We start from the raw sequence: 21,620 nt of genomic DNA, 5'->3' as shown, positions 1-21,620 counted from the left end.
GTCCACTACAAACCATCTATCTGTTACCATTTATCTCCTCATTTATTCAACCATATTTTTTCCCCAAACAATATTCCAACGTACATATTTTACCCCAATACTCTACTGTGGATTCTGCGGCTTGGACCATTCCACGTTCAGAATCAAATGATCGTAACCATGCCCGTTGAGCAACTCAATAGCTGTAGCAGCATCGCGGCGGGACTTGAAGTGAACGTAGGCGAAACCTTTACAGAGTCCGGTATTTTTGTCCCGAGCTAAAAACATTTTGCTGTGCGGACCAATCTTCTTCACCAGTTCCTCCAAATCGGCTTCGGTCATAGCTTCCGATAAATTGGATATACGGATTGCGGTCGTATCGTCACGTCCTCTTGGATTCGCGCCCATACCAACCTTCTGACTATCGCGCATACTCGGTGGTACGTACTTTCCACTCTTAACGGAATGCTGGGTTGTTGTTTCCGGTTGAACTGCAACAAAAAGCAAAAATTAATATATAACAAAATTCTCAAGAAACAACGTCCTACCAGATGGTTGCGGCTTGGTTTTGGTAGTCTCATACGTAGTTCCCTTGTAAGGACACTGCACCGACCAATGTTCGCCCTCGCAAATACGACACTTGGCAACCTTCAGCGTATCCAATGCATTGTCCGGTTTTTGTTCCTCTTCCTTGTTGCTCACAAACTGCATGTAGATGTCTTCCGACACCATAGTAGTTCCCGGATTCGGTCCAGCCTTGTCATGAGTCGAATCGCCAAACTTTTGCCAAGCCTTCCGCTTTGCCACACTCTTCGGGACCACTAAACGAGTGATCTTGTAAGTTCGGACTACTTTTACCACTTTGTCATCCTTGTTGTATTTATATTCGGTGACCACTTTCTGATTGTTTTCGATTACCTCGGTCGGTGCCGGCAATGAGCCGGAATCCAACTCAACCTCATCCGCCCATGAGGATTTAATCTCGTCCAAAGCTGGCATTGTCTGGAAAACGTACAAAACACTTATTTGAGAATGCCTTCGTGTCGCGAAATATAAGCATGTGCTCGCTTGTTTTAATTGAACCAAAGTGAATATAATCAATACAATCAATTTAGTGAGCAAAGAAACATTTAACACACCTAATTTTACAATAAATTGAAACAAGATTACTTTCTTTGATCTTCTTTCTTCAAAAGTAGCCACGAAAATGGCCGAGTTGGTTTGACAGCTGTCAAAACCCTGTACCACTCAGCTAAAACTTTAGCCAGAATTCAGGCTGATTACCAGCTTGAATAAAGGAACCGCTTAAGAGCCGGAGGACCCTGGAATTCTGGCAGCAAGTAGCCACAACTTCGATCAAAATGTCTACCAGATATCCAACTCAAATGACATCCCAGTAAAGTTCAGCCTGACATGAGCCAGAATTCTGACTGGTTCTAGTTACTACCCACTGAGACGTCCAAAAATTGTATCAAAATCGTTCAACACGGGTCCAACGATGGACGTTTATTGAACGGTTATTTATACGTTGTCCAAATTGGTCCAACGAGCGTCCTTCATTGGACGATTTTGAAACCAACCGTTCTTAGAGGGTATTCCGGCTTTAGAGACACAACCGATTATTACTAGAACTACAGAACCAGCCAGAATTCCGGCTGAACTTAACTGGGAATTTTTGGTTCAAAATCGGTTCTTTGATACACTCATAAAATAGAATACCCAATAATGCGTTGAAAACTACCCATTTGCAATAAAAAGAAAATAACCCACTTAACCCTCTGCAGACTATGTGGGTTCGGATAGGAATCAGAATATATTGGCAGAAATGACACGTTTCCCGTATAAAGTCGAAGATTTGTGCTGGGATCAGATACGACCAGGTGTTTATTGGTTCCCTCTAAGAACGGTTGGTTCCAAAATCGTCCAATGAAGCCCAGCCCGGTCAGCGTGGCAAGCAGAAAGTTAGCAAAAGTTGAGCAAAGCGAAATTGATGCTGGCAGAGTTTCTGCGAGCATTTTGCGCGATTTGTGCGAGAATTCTGGCAACGAATTCGCTCAAATGCAACAACCGTTTCTGACAGAAGCGGTTAAACCAACCAATGCTGCTCACTTTTATCCAGAAGCCAGTCAGATATGTACGGCCAAGATCTCTGCACGCTTCCTGCCGCATCTTTGTCAGATGTTTTGCTCGATTCGTGCTAAATTCTACCAGGAAGGAATTGCCAGGATCTTTGCACAGTTTATGTCCGAGTTATGCCAGGGTTTTGCTCAGTTCCTGTCAAAATTTTCCAGAGAAAGCGAGCGAAACCGAGTTCGCCCTAGCACTGGGAGTGAGCAAATTTTCTGGCAGAGACCGCTCTGCTAGATTTCTGTAAGTCTTGGTTTGGCAGCCCTGTCAGATTTCTACGCGTTTCCTGTCGGGTTAGTTGAGCTAAGGCGAACTCGGTTTCGCTCGCGGTTTCTGGCAAATTTCGACAGGAACCGAGCAAAACTCTGGCATATCTCGGACATAAACTGTGCAAAGATCCTGGCAATTCGTACCTGGTAGAATTTAGCACGAACCGAGCAAAACATCTAACAAAGATGTGGCAGGAAGCGTGCAGAAATCTTGGCCGTACATTTCTGGCTAGATTCTGGATAAAAGTGAGCAGCATCGGTTGGTTTAACCGCTTCTGTAAGAAACGGTTGTTGTATTTGAGCGAATTCGTTGCGAGAATTCTCGCACAAATCGCGAAAAATGCAGAAACTCTGCTAGCATCAATTTCGCTTTGCTCAACTTTTGCTAACTTTCGGCTTGCCACGCTGACCGGGTTAACGATATGACCACAGAGAACAGACATCCATGATCGAACAAAATATTTAAAAAACGTGTGTAAACATTTGAATTAATATACGATAAACAATAGCGCCGCTACACCAACCTATCCCAACTATCCGTCAAATCCATTCCGGAACCGGTTTGAAATCCTGAATGAATTCAGTATGGAATCTTGCTCAAAGAAAAGAACCGATTCCGACTCTATCGGTTGATGCATTTGAGCTGGAATTCATGCTGGAAGTTCGATCCGGTTCCTGACTAGTTTGACTGGGTAGAGGAATAACCGCTGTCAATTCTGTCGAACTCAGCCACAACAAAACATGACGACAGTAGCGCACCTAGTTTGGATATCCGAGCTACCTTCGAAGCCGTTAGAGATTTTACACAAGTTGAATGCTGAAGATGGACGTCTGTTCTCTGTGGACCAACAAATAACCGATCAACAGACGTCCTTCGTTAGCCCCGTGTTGAACGATTTTGAAACAATTTGTTGGGCATTTCAGTGGGAATTGTTTACACATGGGTCCAACGGTGGACATCTGTTGCACGGTTATTTGGACGCCGTACAACAAACGTCCTTCATTTTTTCATCCTGGCGGCATTACTCTTCTGGATGGCTATAGCACGGCTACACTTCAGCAGATCAACAGCACCACGAACGAGAACGAGCAGATTTTAGATCTATGGTTCGTTAATGCCAGAGATCAATCGCCACATATTTCCACCGCCCTCGCCCCGCTAGTAAAGTATGTTCGCCACCATCCGCCTCTACATCTTACACTCCAGGAGGTACCGCCTATGAAGTTTTCGAGTCACGCGCCTACCGTGTGTTACGGGCCGACTATAGCAGCATTTTGAATATTTTACAAAGCATTAATTGGGATTCTGTGCTAAGCAAGGATGATGTGAACTCCGCCGATGAAACGTTCTGCCATATAATGAGCTACCTTATCGATCGTCATGTCCCAAAGTGTAATCAACGAAGTGATCAATCCCCCTGGCAGACAGCCGAGCTACGTCAGCTCAAAACTGCGAAAAGAGTAGCATTACGAAAGTTTACCAAACGCCGTACCTTGTCACTGAGAGGTTATTATGTAACGCTCAATAACGATTTTAAAAAACTGAACTGTTTTTGTTTTTCAAACTATCAACGAAAAATGGAACGTAAGCTTAAGTCGGATCCTAAATCGTTTTGGAGATACGTCAATGAGCAGCGGAAAGAAACCGGCTTACCTTCTACAATGTTTTTGAATGGTGAAGTTGGGCATGATTCACAAGCCATATGCAAATTGTTCGCCTCTAAATTTGCGAGTGTTTCTGTCCTCGCAGCAGATTGACGTTGCAGCTAGTGGCGTGGCCCAACTCGAACAGTCAGTGAGTGAGATTCGTGTGGAGTACTCGGATATTGTATCAGCAGCATCCAAGCTTAAAGCATCGTCATCTCCCAGGCCAGATGGTGTCCATGCTGTGTTTTTGAAAAAGTGTATATCTGGTTTGGTGAAACCTCTCTGTCAACTATTCAAAATGACACTGACAACCGCGATTTTTCCTCAATTGTGGAAAGCAGCTTTCATCTTTCCTGTCCACAAAAAAGGTGATAAAGAAACATTGACAATTATCGAGGAATTTCTGCGCTCTGTGCCATTTCCAAGCTCTTTGAGTTAGTCGTGGTGGAGTCAGTGTTTTTTCAGTGTAAGAAATATATTTCTAAAGACCAACACGGATTCATGCCGAATCGATCGACGTCGACGAATCTACTATCTCTAACCTCTTTTGTGTCCGAAGGGTTCGATGCGAATCAACAAACTGATGTTATATATACTGACTTATCTGCAGCTTTCGACAAAATCAATCACGATATCGCAATCGCTAAATTGGAAAAACTTGTCTTCAGTGGATCACTCCTGCGATGGTTTCAATCCTATCTCGTTGGCCGTCAACTCAGTGTGAACATAGGTGATGCATACTCCAAACTGTTCTCCGCAACGTCTGGTATTCCGCAAGGAAGTCATCTCGGACCATTTATACTCACTCTCTATTTCAACGATGTAAACTATCAGCTGAAAGGGCCACGGTTGTCGTATGCACAATATTTGCAGCAGAAATTCGACACTTTCAGCAGATGGTGTGAAAACAACCGAATGATTCTGAATCCGGCGAAATGTTCTGTGATATCGTTCTCCAGAAAAAAAAGATCCCATTGAGTTTGAATATAACTTGTCTGGAGCTCTTGTTTCCCGGGTGAGCTGCGTTAAGGATCTTGGAGTGCTGTTAGATTCGAAATTTACATTTAAGAATCACATTTCGTATGTTGTTGGTAAAGCATCGCGAAGCCCTGGGCTTCATTTTCCGTACGGCTAAATCCTTCGCAGACATTTATTGTATCAAAAGCCTCTACTTCTCTTTAGTGCGCTCTACGCTGGAGTATTCTTCGGCAGTCTGGAACCCGAATTGCATGAACAGCAGCGATCGAATTGAAGGCGTTCAACGAAAATTTATACGGTATGCTCTTCGACGCCTGCCTTGGCGCGATCCTGTTCGTCTACCAAGCTACGAGAGTCGGTGTCAACTCATCCAGCTCGACACCCTTCAGCGTCGTAGAGAAACTGCAAGAGCCTTATTCATCTCTGATCTTCTGTCAGGACGCATCGACTCTCCAGATTTACTAGAGCGAGTCAACCTCCAAGCAAGGTCCAGAACGTTACGCGGAAACGTTCTTCTGAGAGTGCCGTTTCGACGAACTATTCAAACAGCTAATGCCGCTATCACGGGACTACAACGCCTCTTCAATCGTGTGTCGCACCTGTTCGACTTTCATTTGTCTCGGATATCATTAAGTAATCGATTCCTGCAGTTTTTTAGATGTAATTAGTTTAAGTTTCCATCATTGGGCCCGAGTGCGGCCTGTTGATGTGCGCTATAAATAAATAAATAAATTGGACGATTTTTAAACCAACACGGTACTTAGAGGGAAATGCAACAACCGGTTCCGACTCAATCGGTTTCGAAATCAGTTGTTGAATTTGAGCTGGAATCCGTACTAACTCCATTCAGGATTCTGAATCAAATTCCGAATGCTTTGACCGAGCGGTTGTGTCACTGGATCCGGAATACTAACGAAAACCAGCCAGAATTACGGCTTATTTCCGGCTGAACTTTATTGGGCTGAATATAAGAAACAACCGATTTTAATTCAATGTTTCGAAAACGATTGTTGCAATTCTGCTGGAATCCATACAGAAATCATTTAACAATTTCTGGATGGCTTTTGTAACGGATACGGATTGCGGACGGATTTTGTTCCGTTTATTCACTAAATGCCGAAACTTGTAAAAAATTATCATCTTGAGCGTGTTTCTCGCTTTTATTTAAGCTGCAACTGAATGAGAAATTTTTCCACATATTGACCAGATACCACTTTCAAAAATGAAGACGATGTAAGTATAAAAATGTGTTGTGTTGTCTAACGAACTTTACTTCATTCTATAGCATTGCAGGCGCCAAAAAACGCCAGTCAAGGTATTCCCAAAGACGATGCCACTGTCAAGTCGAGACAATTCTAGCAACAGGTTACCAAGCGACCCTGTTCAGGTGTACTGCCGGATCCGTCCGTTACCATGCGAATTCGATCTGTCCTGTTTGCGAGTAATTGGCCACAACATGGTCGTCTTGACACCACCTGAAATTGCTATGAACTACAAAATATCGAACCTCAAGGAAACCCAGTATCTCTATCGGAATGTCTTTGAATCGGACGTACCACAGCATGAAATATACGCGAAGGTGGCCCAACCACTGGTGGAATCATTGATCCGTGGTAACAATGGGCTACTGTTTACGTACGGCGTTACGGGAAGTGGAAAAACATACACCATGACGGGGGACATGCAGCACCGGGGCATTATGCCCCGATGTTTGGATGCACTGTTTCGATCCATCGCGGATTATCAGGCGAAGAAGTTTATTTTTAAACCTGATCGAATGAACGGGTTCGATGTTCTTTCGGATGCGGATGCAATGCTGGAGCGGCATGCCGAGTTGTTGCACTCTAAGCAGAATCGCATCAAGCGAAAGGACACTGATCCGGAAATTGCTTCGAAGGCTTCCGTGGACCCGTCCGAGGTTAGCGGCATTGATGAGGATAATATCTATTCGGTTTTTATTAGCTACGTTGAGGTGTACAATAATTCCGTGTTTGATCTGCTGGAAGAAACGACTGTCCAGAAGTAAGTTTTTCTCTGTTTAGGAAGATGTATTGACTTTTTTCTTACAATTTTAGAACGCTGCAGAGCAAAATGGTTCGAGAGGATGCCAACCGAAACATGTTTGTCCATGGTGTCAATGAGATTGAGGTGAAAACGGCGGAAGAGGCGTTAGATGTATTTTCGATCGGCCAGAAGCGAAAACGAGTTGGCCATACTATTCTGAATGCCGAATCGAGTCGATCGCACTCGGTGTTTAACATACGACTGGTGCAGGCACCGGTCGATGACCTGGGTGAACAGGTTGTTCAAGACCGAAATACGGTTACCGTTAGTCAACTGTCGCTGGTGGATCTGGCCGGTAGTGAAAGAACTAGTCGTACGGGTAACACCGGTCAGCGATTGAAGGAGACAGGTAATATCAACAACAGTCTGATGACTCTACGGACGTGTTTGGAGATATTGCGGGAGAACCAGATGACAGGGAGTTCGAAAATGGTACCCTATCGTGAATCAAAAATTACTCATCTGTTTAAGAATTATTTCGATGGGGAAGGACAGGTACGAATGATTGTTTGTGTCAATCCCAGGGCGGAAGATTATGATGAAACGGTACAGGTAAGCTATTTTTTGTGGTGATTGAGTTTGAACCTAGATATGGTCAAACAGTTCTGCTTATTCTTAGGTAATGAAGTTTGCCGAGATGTCTCAGGATGTCCACATTGCACGGTCAACTTCGACGAAGGTTGATGCCGGATTGACTCCTGGTCGTCGTAAGGCCAACCAAATCTTTAAGATAGCGATCAATGACTTGGAGAAACATCACCAGGAATTCGCTGCGAAGTTGGATATCGATTTGAGTTTGGTTTACAGTTTAGGTCAAAACTTCCCCGATATGAAAATGTACAGCCCTGAGACGCAAGAACTGATTCAGGAGCTGATCAAAGTTCTCGAAGTAAGAATCCAAAAACGGAAATCACTGTGCGATAATTATGATGCGAGTCAGGATCACTTCCGAATGAATCTGTTAAAAGTTGAGCGCGAGAACGTAGTACTAAAGACGGAAAATACTTCAATCAAAGGTGTGCTCAAATATAGTCAGCAAAAATCTAGGGATTTGGAGAGAAAGATTCTTATTTTTGAAAGTTTGATAGACGAATCGAACCAACGCAATCGGACACTGGAGAAGCAGGTTCGGGAGCTACAGCAACACCTCGATCAGAAAACACAGCGACTAAATCAATTGAAAATTAATAGCGAGCGGCAACAAAAGAAGTATAATTCAATAATGGCTGTCGAGTCAACGACGAGCCGGGAGTTGGAACTGAAATTGCCGGACCAGAAGAACAAATTGAAGGATGAAATGCGAGAGAAGGACGAGCGACTCATGCTGGTTTCGGAGATTATTGAGGGTAGAACACCGCTGAAGAATGCCGGTCGTTCCATCAGCGAGGATGAGTGGATCACGCCCATTTCCAGTCGAGTAACTGCGGTGCGTTCAAATGGAATTTTACATACTCCAAGACCAGCTAGAGTAAGCATCGGAAATATGTTGCGATCATGAATCTGTAATTATTTCTATTTTGTTTTTCTTTATTCCAGGGCATTGCTGTGGCAACTCCTCGCTATCGTCGATCCCGCTCAACTGATGAACGTTGGTTGGAACATCGCTCTGCTAACCCAATTCCACTGGGAAACCTTTTGCAGCCTTACTACTCTAGCAGAAAGTCCGTTACAAAACTGACCGCTGCTCATGATGATACAGATGCAAAAACAGACACTAAAGGGGAAATCGAAACGAAAATATTCAAAGGGGACGTTATTCCTTCTGGGGCTGGACCGCAGGTAATTTTTAGCGACGTCGAATGTTTAAAACAGTACTCCCCAACAAAGTCCCAAAGTAGACGCAAACGATCCGCTTCTTCATTCATAAAGCAGCCAAATGCAGACGAAAGTGGAGATAAACAACCAGAACATTGTTAGAATATAAAATATGTCCGTTGTAGATTGTTATTGTTCGTGAAATTCAGTGTTTATTAGTCGTTTTTAATCAATAAAAAAATCATTTTGTTTAGTCAGTTACTTCCTTCGTATCTGTTTTGTCTGATCGATCCTCGCCAGCCTCAGCAACTTCTTTGTCGACGCTTTCTACGACCTGCTTTGCCTGTTCATCTTCCTCTTTCTGAGCGCAAATCTCCACCAAATTATACTTCCGCAGTTCGTAGTACTCTGGAACAACACTGATTAGACAAAGACCTTTGATGACCTCAACAATAACCGCCAAATCCGGATGCTTTAGATTAGCCTTATTGCCAATATTCTTGGCACTGATCAAACCAGCCAGCTCGTTGATCACACTGTCCCTATCGAGGCCATTATTGTACCGACGATTGAATACGATGGCAAAGGTCTTCGGTTCTTTTAAAAAGTACTGATCGAACAATCCACCAGCTGCATCGATGATATCCTTTAGATTGGCCTTCGTCACTACCTCGATCGGCATGAGTCGCAGAATGTTGCGACTTTTCAATTTCTTGCTTTCGGCCAAATCGCGCAAAATTCTTAGTGCTAACTCTTTCGGGTCTTTCAAAATCGTGGTAATAAAACAGCAGTTCTTGGCACCGGTATCAACCGACTCGAATCGAAACTGTCTTTTTTCCGTCCGAGCAGTCTCTGCCTGCTTTTCAACTAAAACGGAAATGTCTTCCTCCTCTTCCGGATCATCCTCCTTGGTTGAAACTTTTTCCTCCTCTCCCAGTTTCCCGTACAGCTCGTCCGCGTATTCGTTGAGTAGCCGAAAGCTGTCTCGAATACAATCCTTTTCCCGCATGTTGCACGTTACCAGAAAGCCATGCTGTCCAGGTTCCAAGTAGTTCTTTCTATGTGAACCGTACGCCTTTGCGTAGTAATTCCGCGAGTCAGTTTTACCTTTTTTTGTGGATTTGCTGCCGTCCATTCTGGGACGTTTTGTTTCAGTGGACATCTGCAAAGAAAAAACTGCTGCTTTATCTCAATCGCCAAACAGAACAATAGGAAACGAATGCTTTTGTTATTTTTCAAATAAAACGTGAGTGAAGGCGTTTGTATATGTTTGTATACTGTTTACAAACTTTCTAACCAAAGCCAGTTAAGCGAACCGTAATTTGAGACAGAGATCTGACAGAAACCAACTGAAATTCCGAACCGCTTTCTGGGTGGATTTCATTGCCCCAGTCAAATCATTCCGGCACCGGTTCGGAATGAATGAGATAACCCAGTAAAGTTAAGCCGGAGTTCTGGCAGGATCTAGTTACTATTCTGGCTTCAGTGACACAACCGATTTTAATATTTACTAGAATCTGCCAGCATTCTGGCCAAACTGTACTGGACGGTATCACGGTCAAACTATTCGGAATCTTGAATGGATTCAGTATGGATTTCAGCTCAAATGTAACAACCGATTCCGAAACCGCCCACTCAGACGTCCAAAAAATTGTTTCAAAATCGTTCAACACGGGTCCGACGATGGACGTTTGTTGAACGGTTATTTGGCCGTTGTCCAAATTGGTCCAACGAACGTCCTTCATTGGACGATTTTGAAACCAACCGTTCTTAGAGGGCGACCAAATCGAATCGGTTGTCAGTTGAGCTGGAATCTATTCAGCATTCCGAACGGGCTCTGGAATGGCTTTGCTCTCGGTTTTCCCACTGAGAAGCCCAAAAAATTGTTTCAAAATCGTTCAACACTGGTCCAACGATGGACATCTGTTGAACGGTTATTTGTACGTCGTCCAACATCGGTCCTACGAAAGTCCTTCATTGGACGATTTAGAAACCGTTCTTAGAGTGTTCCCTCTAAGAACTGTTGCTTTCAAGTTCGTCCAATGAAGGAAGGAACGATTTGGAACAATTTCTTCGCGCTCAGTTGGTTTCTAATGTGGGAACCGATTATGAATACAGAGAAGCCTAAAAAATTGTTTCAAAATCGTTAAACACGGGTCCAACGATGGACGTCTGTTGAACGGTTATTTGGACGTCGTCGAACGTTGGTCCCATGAATGTCCTTCATTGGGCGATTTTGAAGCGTTCTTATAGGGTAAGAACGGTTTCTTTCAAAACCGTCGATTTGGTCCACATAATTTGCTTCGCTATATTCCACTTCCTTTGAATCTATTTCCTTGTGATGAAGAATTCAAAAGAATTTATAATCTCATCTGGTGTGAATTTATTCTGAGTTCCGAGGGTAATCAACACTTATTAACTTGTAAAACAGATTGTGACTCCAGTTCCCGATCAGAACAATGTACCACCAAGAGTCAAGAAATTGCTGCAACTGCTCCAAAACCATCGACAATTACGTTGGCAGCAATCAACAAAATTCCATAAGTAATTTAACAATCATAGTCTATTGTTGCAAAACACTTCAATTCGAGGTCCGCCTTTCCTTGACCATGATGCACGTACAATATGTGCTCATATTGTTTGACATACAAAATGTTAATAGCACAAACACAGAGAACATCCATGATCGAACAAAAATATTAAAAAAAACGTGTATAAACATTTGAATTAATATACGATAAACACTAGCGCCGCCACACCAACCTACCCCAACTATTCGTCAAATCCATTCCGTAACCGGTTCGAAATGGATTCAGTATGGAATCTTGCTCAAAGAAAACAACCAATTCCGACTATCGGTTGATGCATTTGAGCTGGAATTCATGCTGGAAGTCCGAACCGGTTCCGGACTAGTTTGACTGGGTAGAGTAATAACCGCTGTCAATTATGTCGAACTCAGCCACAAAAAAAAACATGACGACAGTAGCGCACCTAGTTTGGATATCCCAACTATCTTCGAAACCGTTAGAGATTTTACACAAATTGAATGCTGAAGATTTGCTGTTTTGTTTTGTTCTCTGTGGCATAATTATGTTGTCCATTTTGAGACGCTGTCAATTCAGGCTAACTCAGCCACCAAACGAAATGACGACAGTAGCACTGAGCACAGACGTCCATCTTCATCATTCAACTTGTGTAAAAATTCTTAACGGTTTCGTAGGTAGTTGGGATATCGAGCACATTTGGAATCCATCTATGATACCTCTGCAGCAAAGCTGGATTCTAATTTTACTCGATAGATAGACTTTTTAGGCTTAACTCTCTATGCACACCCTTTGCGTATCTTTATACTAAGGCCTTCCCAGTTAAACTCATTCCGGAATCGGTTCAGATTTCTGAATGGAGTCAGTCCCACTGAGAAGCCCAAAATATTGTTTCAAAATCGTTCAACACGGGTCCAATGATGGACGTTCGTTGAACGGTTATTTGGACGTTGTCCAAATTGGTCCAACGAACGTCCTTCATTGGACGATTTTGAAGCCAACCGTTCTTAGAGGGGTATGGATTTCAAATCAAATGCATCAACCCTCTAAGAACGGTTGGTTTCAAAATCGTCCAATGAAGGACGTTCGTTGGACCAATTTGGACAACGTCCAAATAACCGTTCAACGAACGTCCAGCGTTGGACCCGTGTTGAACGATTTTGAAACAATTTTTTGGACGTCTCAGTGGGAACCGATTCCGACTCAATCGGTTTCAGAATCGGTTGTTGCATTTGATTTGGAATCCATACTGACTCCATTCAGGATTCCGAATCAAATTCCGAATGGTTTGACCGGGTTTGTGCTAACTAATATACATAATCTTCTGGCAACTCTGCTGTGTAGGTGGATTCTATACCTGACACTGAAGCCGGCCCAATCAAATTAACTAGAACTCCGGCTAGCTTCTGTCAAAATTCGCACTCAAATGAATTATTCGATACCATTACTCTGAATCGGTTGGTTTATTTGAGACGGAATTCTTGATGAGTTTGATTGGACGATCCTATCATAATGACACATTGCTAAAGAGCCGCGTCCGAGCAGAACGTTTAGTTTGTTGAAGTCTGTTCAAATTAATTTTAATTTAATATTTACGTTTAGATTAATTTATCAAAATGGTAAAACTAACGCCAGATTTGATTAATCAATCAATGCAGTACATGAATCCATGTAGAGATCGCGAATTGGATTTGAGAGGTAAGCGTTTGAAAATGTGGTAGATTATTGTGATTATAAATGCTTCCGTGCACTTTCCAGGATACAAAATTCCACAGATCGAGAATATGGGTGCAACACTAGATCAATTCGATACGTTCGATTTCTCCGATAACGACATTCGCAAATTGGATGGTTTCCCGCATTTACCTAGGTTAAAATGTTTGCTAATGAACAACAATAGAATAGTGTAAGTTAACCGCAAATTTTAAATTTCATATTTAGAGGACTAATATCTACTTCAACTACAGAAGGATAAGTGATATTCTGCACGAGTCGCTACCAAACCTAGAGAGTGTGATCCTTACCGGTAACAATATTCAAGAACTAGGTGATCTGGAACCACTCACAAAGCTACCAAAGTTGCAAACCCTTTCGCTGTTAACGAACCCGGTATCCACGAAGCAGCACTATCGCGAGTACGTAGCATTTCGGTTTCCGAATCTGCGGTTGTTAGATTTCAGAAAGATTAAAGCAAAGGAACGGGAGGCAGCGAAGGAACTGTTCAAGAGTAAAAAAGGCAAAGAGTTGCACCGGGAAATTATGCGGAAAGCGAAATTGTCGATGCCAGTTCCGGACAAACCATCGGTACACAATGCTACGCCGGCGGACATTCAGCGCATCAGGGAGGCCATCAAACGGGCCACCAATCTGCACGAGGTTGAACGGCTCACCAGAATATTGCAATCCGGCCAGATAAGCGGCGATTTTATGTTGAACGGTAAATTCGAGAATCGATTTGCGCTACTAGCGCAAAATTTTGTTTAAGATATCATTGCAGGAGTCTCTTTGAAAGGAAGGGGATAAGTGTGGCAGATGGTGGACGTTGAGTTTTACTTTTACTTTCTACCTACCAGTACTCATTTAACGTTTTCTTTCAGGTGACGAGAGAAGATTGCCAAACCATAGCTTTAGTTCGATTACGATTGTTGCCATTACAATTGATTAAGTTTTGTTTTCCCCCTCCTTTTTGTTTCAGGAAACGGAAATATGGAAACCGATTAAACTCGGCGTTTCGTCATTCTGCAGTAAGAATTTGAACTACCATCGATAAGAACAGATACTGATACCAGATTTACTATGTATGGGTCGAGAAGGTTTAAATGAATATAAAAAAAATGAACTATACTCGACGCTGTATTACTTTATCACTTAGGTTAAGATTATTCTCATTTGCTAAAGAATGTCCAAGGCTGTTCTTGTTACTGTTGGATTTTTGTGTTTCGTTTTCTCCTCATCAGTAGCTGACTGGGTCGCTAGCTAGACAATAAATCCATCTTATGTGTACGATTGTATGGACCGGAACTGATATCCCGATGGTAATTTTTCGGATGAACAAATTGAATCGAATGTTTTTGACCAACGCGCCAATGCGACGGTAGTGAAATTGGAATTAAAGGAGCTAACTTAAGAGGCTGCGGCACTGTAGAGCACGCAAAAATAAGAATATATAGGGAATTTTTCTAGATTCAATAAAAAAAAACAGGAATCCCGGTTCTGCATATCAGCAGTCAGCTCAGACATCAATCTGGGAGGTTCTGAACTGATGGAGTATATAATTAATACAAACCTCCATATTCTGAACTCTTGCGAGATCTAGGAGAGACGAGGTGTTAGACATAACCCTTTGCTCTGAAAGAATTTCGTATGAGCTGGGAAATTGACGGTTCTAAACGAAACAGAACCGTCTCTATCTGATCATAAATATATATATATATATATATATATATATTGTTCGATCATCTTGATATCATCATCAATGTGGTAACCTATCATAATCCTAAATCTAAAAACTGGGACCTTCTAGGAAAACTTGGTGACTAAATTTCATGGATATTTTCCATGAATTAGTCAAATAAACGATTTGGATGACATCGTGGATACGACAAACTAATTCATAGCAGAATCCTACGAAGAAACTTCCTACAGTTAAATCGACTAGGGAAACCCTTTTGGTGGAGGGCTGAGCTTGAAAGAATGAATAAGAATATGAGAAGAGCTTGGACCGGTGTCAGCGTGATGACTAGAGTTTTCAGGTCAGCTCGTAGTGCATATAAGAAATGTCTTAGATCTGCAGAGCGGGATGGCCTATGTACTAAAGTCTCTAGTCTGAACGAGGCTAGCAGGCTAAATAAATATAGAAAGATTTTCAGATGAACTCCTTAAAAACCAGAGATCGTGTTTTTGTGACGGACGAAAAAGATGCTCTTAATGGTCACTTCGACGCACACTCCAAATTGCGCATTGCGGCACAAAACCTAACCTCGAAAAGTTGGATTTGTTTCATGTTCTACTCATAGTTAAGGGAAAAATGAATATTGCATACCCCCAGGCGTTTGGCTCTCATGACGAAACATAAGAGTTCGTTTCGTTATACTCGTCAGCGACCTAGAGCTTCTGTGTTTGGCTAACCGAGATATCACTCGGTTCGAACCAGCTGAGGCGGTCACATATGTTGTGTGAAGTGTTTGGATTTAGTGTCTAACTTGTGCCAATTTGGTGGTAGTTTGGATATATCGTCTAACTGGCAGCAAGTTAATGTCAGTTACTGACGAGTGTATAAGCGTCGGAAGTCTCTTCCTTGATGATTGTTTAGACTACCGCGTGTTTTAAATAGTATAAGTTTTGCAAATATAAATCAGCAAATGTTTGTTTTCTTTTGATGCATTTGCTGTGAACTCTGGCGATTAATCTGATTGGGTAGCTTGCTGCGCGTTATATACTATAGACGGGGGCAATGCACTTGGCAAAAGGAGAATTACTAAGTTTTCTCTAGCTCGCTTCGACTAACTTATAACGGAAAAGGTCAACCAATTAGCCGGAAAGCGTCGAACAGTTAAGTCGATTAAAATAGCAGCTATTGTAGCTAAAATTCATAAAATGTTAAATTTAAATCGTGAGAACAACAGGTAAAGTCCCAAGATAAAGTCATTACCCATAGAAACCACGAATAACCCTCAGGTAGGGGACGGGCATAGCGTATTGGTAAATCGATCGCCTTGTACGCAGCTCACGTGGGTTCGATATCCAACCCCGCACATAGGGTTAGAGATTTTTCCAAAAAGATACCTCTAACCCGAAAACAGGCGAATAACCCTAAGGTTATGTTTCGGCGAAAGATAGCAAGCGGGACGAATTCGAATGATCCAGATGGGTGGTGACAAATCTCATTTTTAATCAGGACCAATTGCCCGGAATCTAGATTCTGTTGTACTGCTTGCTACTTGTTTCTAGGTTGAAGTTTGGCGACATATTCGTTCCTCAACCGTGTCCATATCTCATCAACGCAACGTTGAATGCGTTGCCATCTGTTTAGACGGCCTTTCTGGGTGTGGCTGATATTTGGTTCTGGCAGCAAGTTAAGGGGCTGATTAATAATAAAATGCCCAGGAGTGAGGGCCTTACAAGACTGATTAAGGCTACGATGGTTGGTGTAATGTGTTATGTCAAAATTTCGGGCGGCCTCTCGGGTCCGTTTGAAACACGCAGGGGACTAAGACAAGGCGATGGGTTGTCCAGCCTGCTGTTCAATATAGCGCTGGAAGGTGTAATGCGAAGAGCGGGGTTCAACATGCGAAGCACGATTTTCACGAGGTCCGGACAGTTCGTGTGCTTCGCTGACGACGTGGACATAATCGGTAGAAACAAGGAGACGGTAGCAGATCTGTATACCCGACTGAAGCGCGAAGCAGCACGAGTAGGACTGAAGATAAATGTGTCTAAGACGAAGTACATGCTGGCTGGCGGAACCGATCGCAATAGGGAACGCTTGATTGACGAGTTCATCTATCTAGGCTCATTGGTGACTGCGGACAATAACACCAGCCCGGAGATCAGAAGACGTATTATCTCTGGAAGTCGTGCTTACTATGGGCTCCACAAAACTTTGAGATCCAGAAAGCTTCACCACCGCACGAAATGCGCCATGTACAACACGCTGATTAGACCGGTGGTTCTCTACGGGCATGAAACGTGGACAATGCTGGAGGAGGATCTGCAAGCACTCGAAGTCTTCGAAAGAAGGGTGTTGAGAACGATCTTCGGTGGTGTGCAGGAGGATGGCGTGTGGAGGAGAAAGATGAACCACGAACTTGCGCCGGTGAGCCAAGTATCCGGAAAGTAGCTCAAGCTGGAAGGGTACGGTGAGCAGAGCATGTTGTGAGGATGCCGGATAACAACCCCACCAAGTTGGTTTTCACCTCCAACGCGGCAGGTACAAGACGGAGAGGAGCACAGCGTTCCCAGTGGCTGGACCAAGTAGAGCAGAACCTGGCGAGTATCGGGCACCTGAAAGGTTGGAGACAAGCAGAAACTGACTGAGTGGTGTGGCGGAATATTGTGGAACACATTAAATCATGTTAATATGATGTATAATCAGGAAATATAGGAGTGAGGGCCTGGTAGGAGTATGTTGATGTGGAGAGTTGACACAAAGGACGCGAATTCAAACACGCCTCGATTTGCGTTAAGACAGTCGAAAGCTCCTCCGCGATGAACGTCCACTTCACCTTAAGGTCAGACAGATACTGACTTACACCATGGTTGAACCCGGTGATTGCAGATGTTCCCGGATGTTTCGGTCTACATCCACAAAATTGGTTCCGTGGTCAGACCAGCTTTCACTACAAAGTCCGAGTCGGCCACAGAAGCGTTCAACGCTGCTAAGAAAGCGCTTGTGGACAAATCCGAAACTGCCTCAAGGTGGACTGCGTTAGTTGCGAGGCAACCAAAAACAGCCACATAGCCCCGGCTCGCATAATCCACACCGCAATGAATGAACGAACGAGCTGGAGTCGTCCGGACTGCAGGCAAACTTCCCATTAGTTGCGTTGCAGTTTTCTCCTTCATTCGACAGCAGTGCGTGCAGCTCGCCACACAAACCCGCACCAACGTTTGGCAGCTTACGATCCAATATCTCTGGTTTAGCGTTGCAATCATCAAATTTGGCCCTACGTGCAAATTTCGAAGATGAACTTCTGACAGTAGCAGATTGGTACATCGGTGTTCCTTGGGTAAAATCAGTCTGGATGGCGGACGTCGTACGGTTGGCTGAAATTTCGGAGTCGACCACCAAGTCGCAGATTGCCATCAGCGTCGATGAAAGAAAATAATGTTCTTAGCTTACTATTGTCTGGAAGAGTGAGGCTCTTCATCTTGTTGGGCTTCTCGCACCAGTTGCAAACATGAGTCATTGATTTCCTTCGCCGTTATTGGTCCCTCCACTCGGGCAGTACCATTTCGAAAATCTGAATAACGATTGAGCAGGTCTGTCAGTGTTGCATGGTCTCCCCTGGGAGGTAGTGTAGCACTGACAAGTAGACAGGTCACCGTCGTCCGTTTTTCTAGCAGATCCTCCTCATCAATCGAACGTATTGAACATACTGACCACTTGTCTTTCGTTTTAGACAGCCAGCCGAGGCCCCATCCACCACAATGGATGTATCAACAGTTCTAAAGGTGTAATACCTCGTGAGGCTCCGTTAATAGGGTTATCTTTTGATGACACATGGTGCCAGCGATTTCACATCTTAGATGTGCGATTGGCCACGAATGTCTTCCATTTTCTCGGTAGCGGCTAAAGCCAGTGAAGCACGATCTCCGAATCACTCCAAGCAAACAACTCAACCTTTAGACGTGAAAACGACTCCATCGATAAGTAGTTTGGCTGCCATCAGCTCCAAGCGTGCCAGTGAAACCTGAAGAATAGGAGCTACTCCATTCTTGGCCGCCATTAGATTCGTTTCAATCGTTCCATTTTGGTCAACCGAGCGTGCGTACACGATAGCAGCATAAGCAGCTACAGACGCGTCTGCAAACCCATGAAGTTGCAGCTTTCCTTCAGAGTTTGCAATCTACCTCTTGATTCGAGTCCTTTCAATGAGATGCAGCGTTTCTTTCAAAGTAATCCACTCCTCCAAAATGGAGGCTGGATGTGGGTCATCCCAACTCATGTTATAGAGCCATAGGTGATGGAACAATATCTTCATTTGTATGGTAACCAGCGTGATCTGGCCGAATGGATCGAAAAACTTCGACGAATCGGACAGCAACTGACGCATAGTATTCCCGCTGTCGATGTCGAAGTTGATTTTGAAGCTGAATGTGTCTTCTTGAGGAGTCCATTTGATCCCTAAAGCCTGGACGGAATCACCCTCGTGTGCTAGCTTCAACGGAATAGGTTCATCTGTTGTAACATCGCATTCCAAAAGTTGCGGTACGTTGGAGCATCACTTTCGCAGAACAAAACCACTGCTTGCCAGAACTTCAGTGATGTCGCTGCGAAGAAGCTTTGCTTCGTCGATGGAATCCGCTCCGGAGAGCAAATCATCTACATAGAATTTTTTCAGAATCCGCTCGGCTGTCAGCGGGTGTGATTCTTTGTTGTCCTGAGCAATCTGTTGCAAGGCCGCCATGGCTTGGTACGCTACGCCATACTGTAGATAACGGTCAGCAAACGATAATGTTCTAGATGTTCCAGATAGTCGCGCCACACCACTCGTTGGAATCGCAATCTTCCTTGCTAATAATAACGTGTGTCGGTACAAAATGCAATCTTGTACCACCCCAGCGGGAGCGTACGTTGAAGAGCGGCTCGTTCACATTTGGCCCCACTAGCAGACGATCATTCAATGACACTCCGGAAGTACTCTTGCTCGAGGCGTCAAACACGACACAAAGTTTCGTTGTCGTACTGTCCATCTTCCAGACAGCGTGATGCGGAAGGTAGTATGATTTCTCTGGTGCGACCGCCAGCTCGCATGGTGGTACTTTCTCCATGTGACCGAGAGCTACATACTCAGCCATAAACTATTGGTAGTGTTTTAGTGCTGAATTTTCTCTCCATTGCTTTGAACCGCCAGATGGCAGCAGTGGCCGATTCGCCCAGTTCCGGCTTGGAACGGTCGAAGGGTAAGCAAACTACGAACTGCCCTTCTTCGTTCCGGGATATGGTGGATTTCAAATGCTCAGTAGCACGAAGCTCGTCTGGGGTGAGCTGCTTGGTTTTAGATAAGTACCTCCTCCACTTCCCAGAATTTCCGAAATGTTTGGTCCAGGTTAATTGTTGTCGTTAAGCCGAGTACCGCACGACGTTTTTTGGTACCCGATGTGTTGAAATGATAACCAACAGGTAGACAAAGAGGAAATTCTGTGCTGTTGGTATACCTCGAGCGTCATACAGCTTGCCCGGTTCTAGAATTTAAATAAGAGCTTCTATGCCCAACAGAAGATCGATCTTACCGCACTTGTTGTAGCTTGGATCACCAAGAGGTGCCTCGATCAAAGCAGTAGTATCGACGTTAAACTCTATTGACTCGGTTTATCTGGAATCAGATGATTAAAAATTAAGACCTCCACCACAATGACGATACGATCGTCGAATCGCGATGGTATTTGCAGCGTGATTACTCCAGTTGTCTTGCTGGGTTTCCCGTTGGTGATACCGCTCAAAAGAGTGTTAGCATTGCTCCCTTGCAGGCCAATACATCTGAAGGTTTGATGGCTGATCAGCGAGTTCATGCAAGCAGAGTTGATCATTGCACGTCCTTCGTGGAGGACGTTGTTTTTACCCAATACCTTAATTACAGCCGTTGGTAACAAACTAAGAAAGTTCACAGAGCAACTAGTTTTGAGATTCGTGACATATGCTGACATACGGAATCCGCTTGTTTCACTTCTTCCACCTTGGTTGACTGTTGATTCTTCGCAGCTGCTGATTCTTCACGGATCTGGCCCGAATCGGAGGTAGAGCTGCCAACACTTGTGCAAAGCAGTGAATGATGCTTTTGTTTGCACTATTTGCATGCTCCTGCGGATGTACAGTTCCTCACAACATGAGTAGCTTTCAGCGAATAGAAGCAGAGCTTGGTTCGCTGGATCAATTACCGACGATCATTTACCAACATCCTTTTGAAACAGGAACATTGATATATAGTGTGGGCATCTGAGCATTGCGGACAGGGTTGCTGGGTGCTTGCGTGAAAGCTTCGGATTGTTCTGCTTAACTTCGGATCTTGGTTAGATCTTTGATCATGTTCCTCTTCATTGTTGTGTCAGTTCCCTTCTTGTAAAAAGACGCACAAGTCTCCATGGCATCGCATCTTCGCTCGAGGAACGTGACAAAATCTTGGAAGCTAGGATAATCTTCATCGACTGGCTTTTGGGCCCACAACGAACGGGTGTACGGTCGAGTTTCTCCAATAATAGATGAATTAATCACGGGTCTCGTACTCTTTTCCTAGAGCCTTGAGTTGCCGCACAACTTCATCCGAAGTGGACACAAATTTGCGTAGTCCCACGAGAGACGGCATATTAACCGACGGTTGTTCAATAAACTCTTTGACAAGTGCAGCGACAGTGTACTTCTTCTTGTCGTAGAACTCGGTCAACGCGTCCCAATTTTCCACGTAATTAGCGTCGGTGATAGTGAAAGTACTAACCAACTTTTTCGCATCTCCTTCTAGATGGGAAAGTAGGTGCTGCAGCTTAATGGAATCCTTAAGGTTTTTTGAATGTATGCAGCTTTCGTAGAGGTCCTTGAATG

The 21,620-nt window shown here is 43.8% G+C and overlaps 4 protein-coding genes across 7 annotated transcripts; 2 read left to right on the top strand and 2 right to left on the bottom strand.

The window, feature by feature from the left end:
* Positions 1 to 23: 23 nt before the first annotated feature.
* On the bottom strand, positions 24 to 1,238 carry LOC131690491 (eukaryotic translation initiation factor 3 subunit G). 2 transcript variants are annotated; one of them, XM_058976307.1, is made up of 3 exons: positions 1,119 to 1,238; positions 528 to 981; positions 24 to 470 (listed from the first exon to the last, which is right to left on the bottom strand). In XM_058976307.1, exons 2-3 carry the CDS (start codon positions 976 to 978, stop codon positions 103 to 105), a joined length of 819 nt encoding a protein of 272 aa, XP_058832290.1. In that variant the 5' UTR covers positions 979 to 981; positions 1,119 to 1,238; the 3' UTR covers positions 24 to 102. The 2 variants fall into 2 exon arrangements, with proteins under 2 accessions (XP_058832290.1, XP_058832291.1); XM_058976308.1 differs by having other exon boundaries at positions 1,150 to 1,204.
* Positions 1,239 to 5,984: 4,746 nt separating this feature from the next.
* Positions 5,985 to 9,044, top strand: LOC131690114 (kinesin-like protein KIF23). Its single transcript, XM_058975647.1, has 5 exons — positions 5,985 to 6,233; positions 6,294 to 7,022; positions 7,076 to 7,616; positions 7,684 to 8,532; positions 8,601 to 9,044. Exons 1-5 carry the CDS (start codon positions 6,223 to 6,225, stop codon positions 8,979 to 8,981), a joined length of 2,511 nt encoding a protein of 836 aa, XP_058831630.1. The 5' UTR covers positions 5,985 to 6,222; the 3' UTR covers positions 8,982 to 9,044.
* LOC131690115 (THUMP domain-containing protein 1 homolog) lies at positions 9,015 to 10,096 on the bottom strand. The gene has a single exon (XM_058975648.1). The coding sequence runs from the start codon at positions 9,979 to 9,981 to the stop codon at positions 9,070 to 9,072; it is 912 nt and encodes a 303-aa protein (XP_058831631.1). The 5' UTR covers positions 9,982 to 10,096; the 3' UTR covers positions 9,015 to 9,069.
* Positions 10,097 to 12,893: 2,797 nt separating this feature from the next.
* On the top strand, positions 12,894 to 14,196 carry LOC131690116 (probable U2 small nuclear ribonucleoprotein A'). Of its 3 annotated transcripts, none has more exons than XR_009305514.1 (4): positions 12,894 to 13,060; positions 13,121 to 13,268; positions 13,330 to 13,903; positions 13,960 to 14,196. XR_009305514.1 is itself a non-coding variant. In XM_058975650.1 (4 exons), exons 1-4 carry the CDS (start codon positions 12,979 to 12,981, stop codon positions 14,081 to 14,083), a joined length of 726 nt encoding a protein of 241 aa, XP_058831633.1. In that variant the 5' UTR covers positions 12,894 to 12,978; the 3' UTR covers positions 14,084 to 14,196. The 3 variants fall into 3 exon arrangements, 2 of the variants coding, with proteins under 2 accessions (XP_058831633.1, XP_058831632.1); XM_058975650.1 differs by having other exon boundaries at positions 13,330 to 13,799; positions 14,058 to 14,196; XM_058975649.1 differs by having other exon boundaries at positions 13,330 to 14,196.
* The last annotated feature ends 7,424 nt before the right edge of the window (positions 14,197 to 21,620 follow it).

The sequence above is a fragment of the Topomyia yanbarensis genome, chromosome 3 (assembly GCF_030247195.1).
Source record: "Topomyia yanbarensis strain Yona2022 chromosome 3, ASM3024719v1, whole genome shotgun sequence".
Taxonomy (NCBI): domain Eukaryota; kingdom Metazoa; phylum Arthropoda; class Insecta; order Diptera; family Culicidae; genus Topomyia; species Topomyia yanbarensis.
Note: the sequence above shows the minus strand (reverse complement) of the source record. Positions and strands in the feature narration are given on the sequence as shown.

Bases quoted from the DNA above. Each gene is read 5' to 3' on its own strand.
- LOC131690491 (XM_058976307.1), bottom strand. From the start codon at position 978: ATGCCAGCTTTGGACGAGATTAAATCCTCATGGGCGGATGAGGTTGAG. The intron at 471-527 runs GTAGGACGTTGT...TTTTTGTTGCAG, and splicing joins AACCAAGCCGCAACCATCTG to TTCAACCGGAAACAACAACC.
- LOC131690114 (XM_058975647.1), top strand. The intron at 7,023-7,075 runs GTAAGTTTTTCT...TTACAATTTTAG, and splicing joins GAAGAAACGACTGTCCAGAA to AACGCTGCAGAGCAAAATGG. The intron at 8,533-8,600 runs GTAAGCATCGGA...TCTTTATTCCAG, and splicing joins ATACTCCAAGACCAGCTAGA to GGCATTGCTGTGGCAACTCC.
- LOC131690115 (XM_058975648.1), bottom strand. From the start codon at position 9,981: ATGTCCACTGAAACAAAACGTCCCAGAATGGACGGCAGCAAATCCACA.
- LOC131690116 (XM_058975649.1), top strand. From the start codon at position 12,979: ATGGTAAAACTAACGCCAGATTTGATTAATCAATCAATGCAGTACATG. The intron at 13,061-13,120 runs GTAAGCGTTTGA...TGCACTTTCCAG, and splicing joins TCGCGAATTGGATTTGAGAG to GATACAAAATTCCACAGATC. The intron at 13,269-13,329 runs GTAAGTTAACCG...CTTCAACTACAG, and splicing joins ATGAACAACAATAGAATAGT to AAGGATAAGTGATATTCTGC.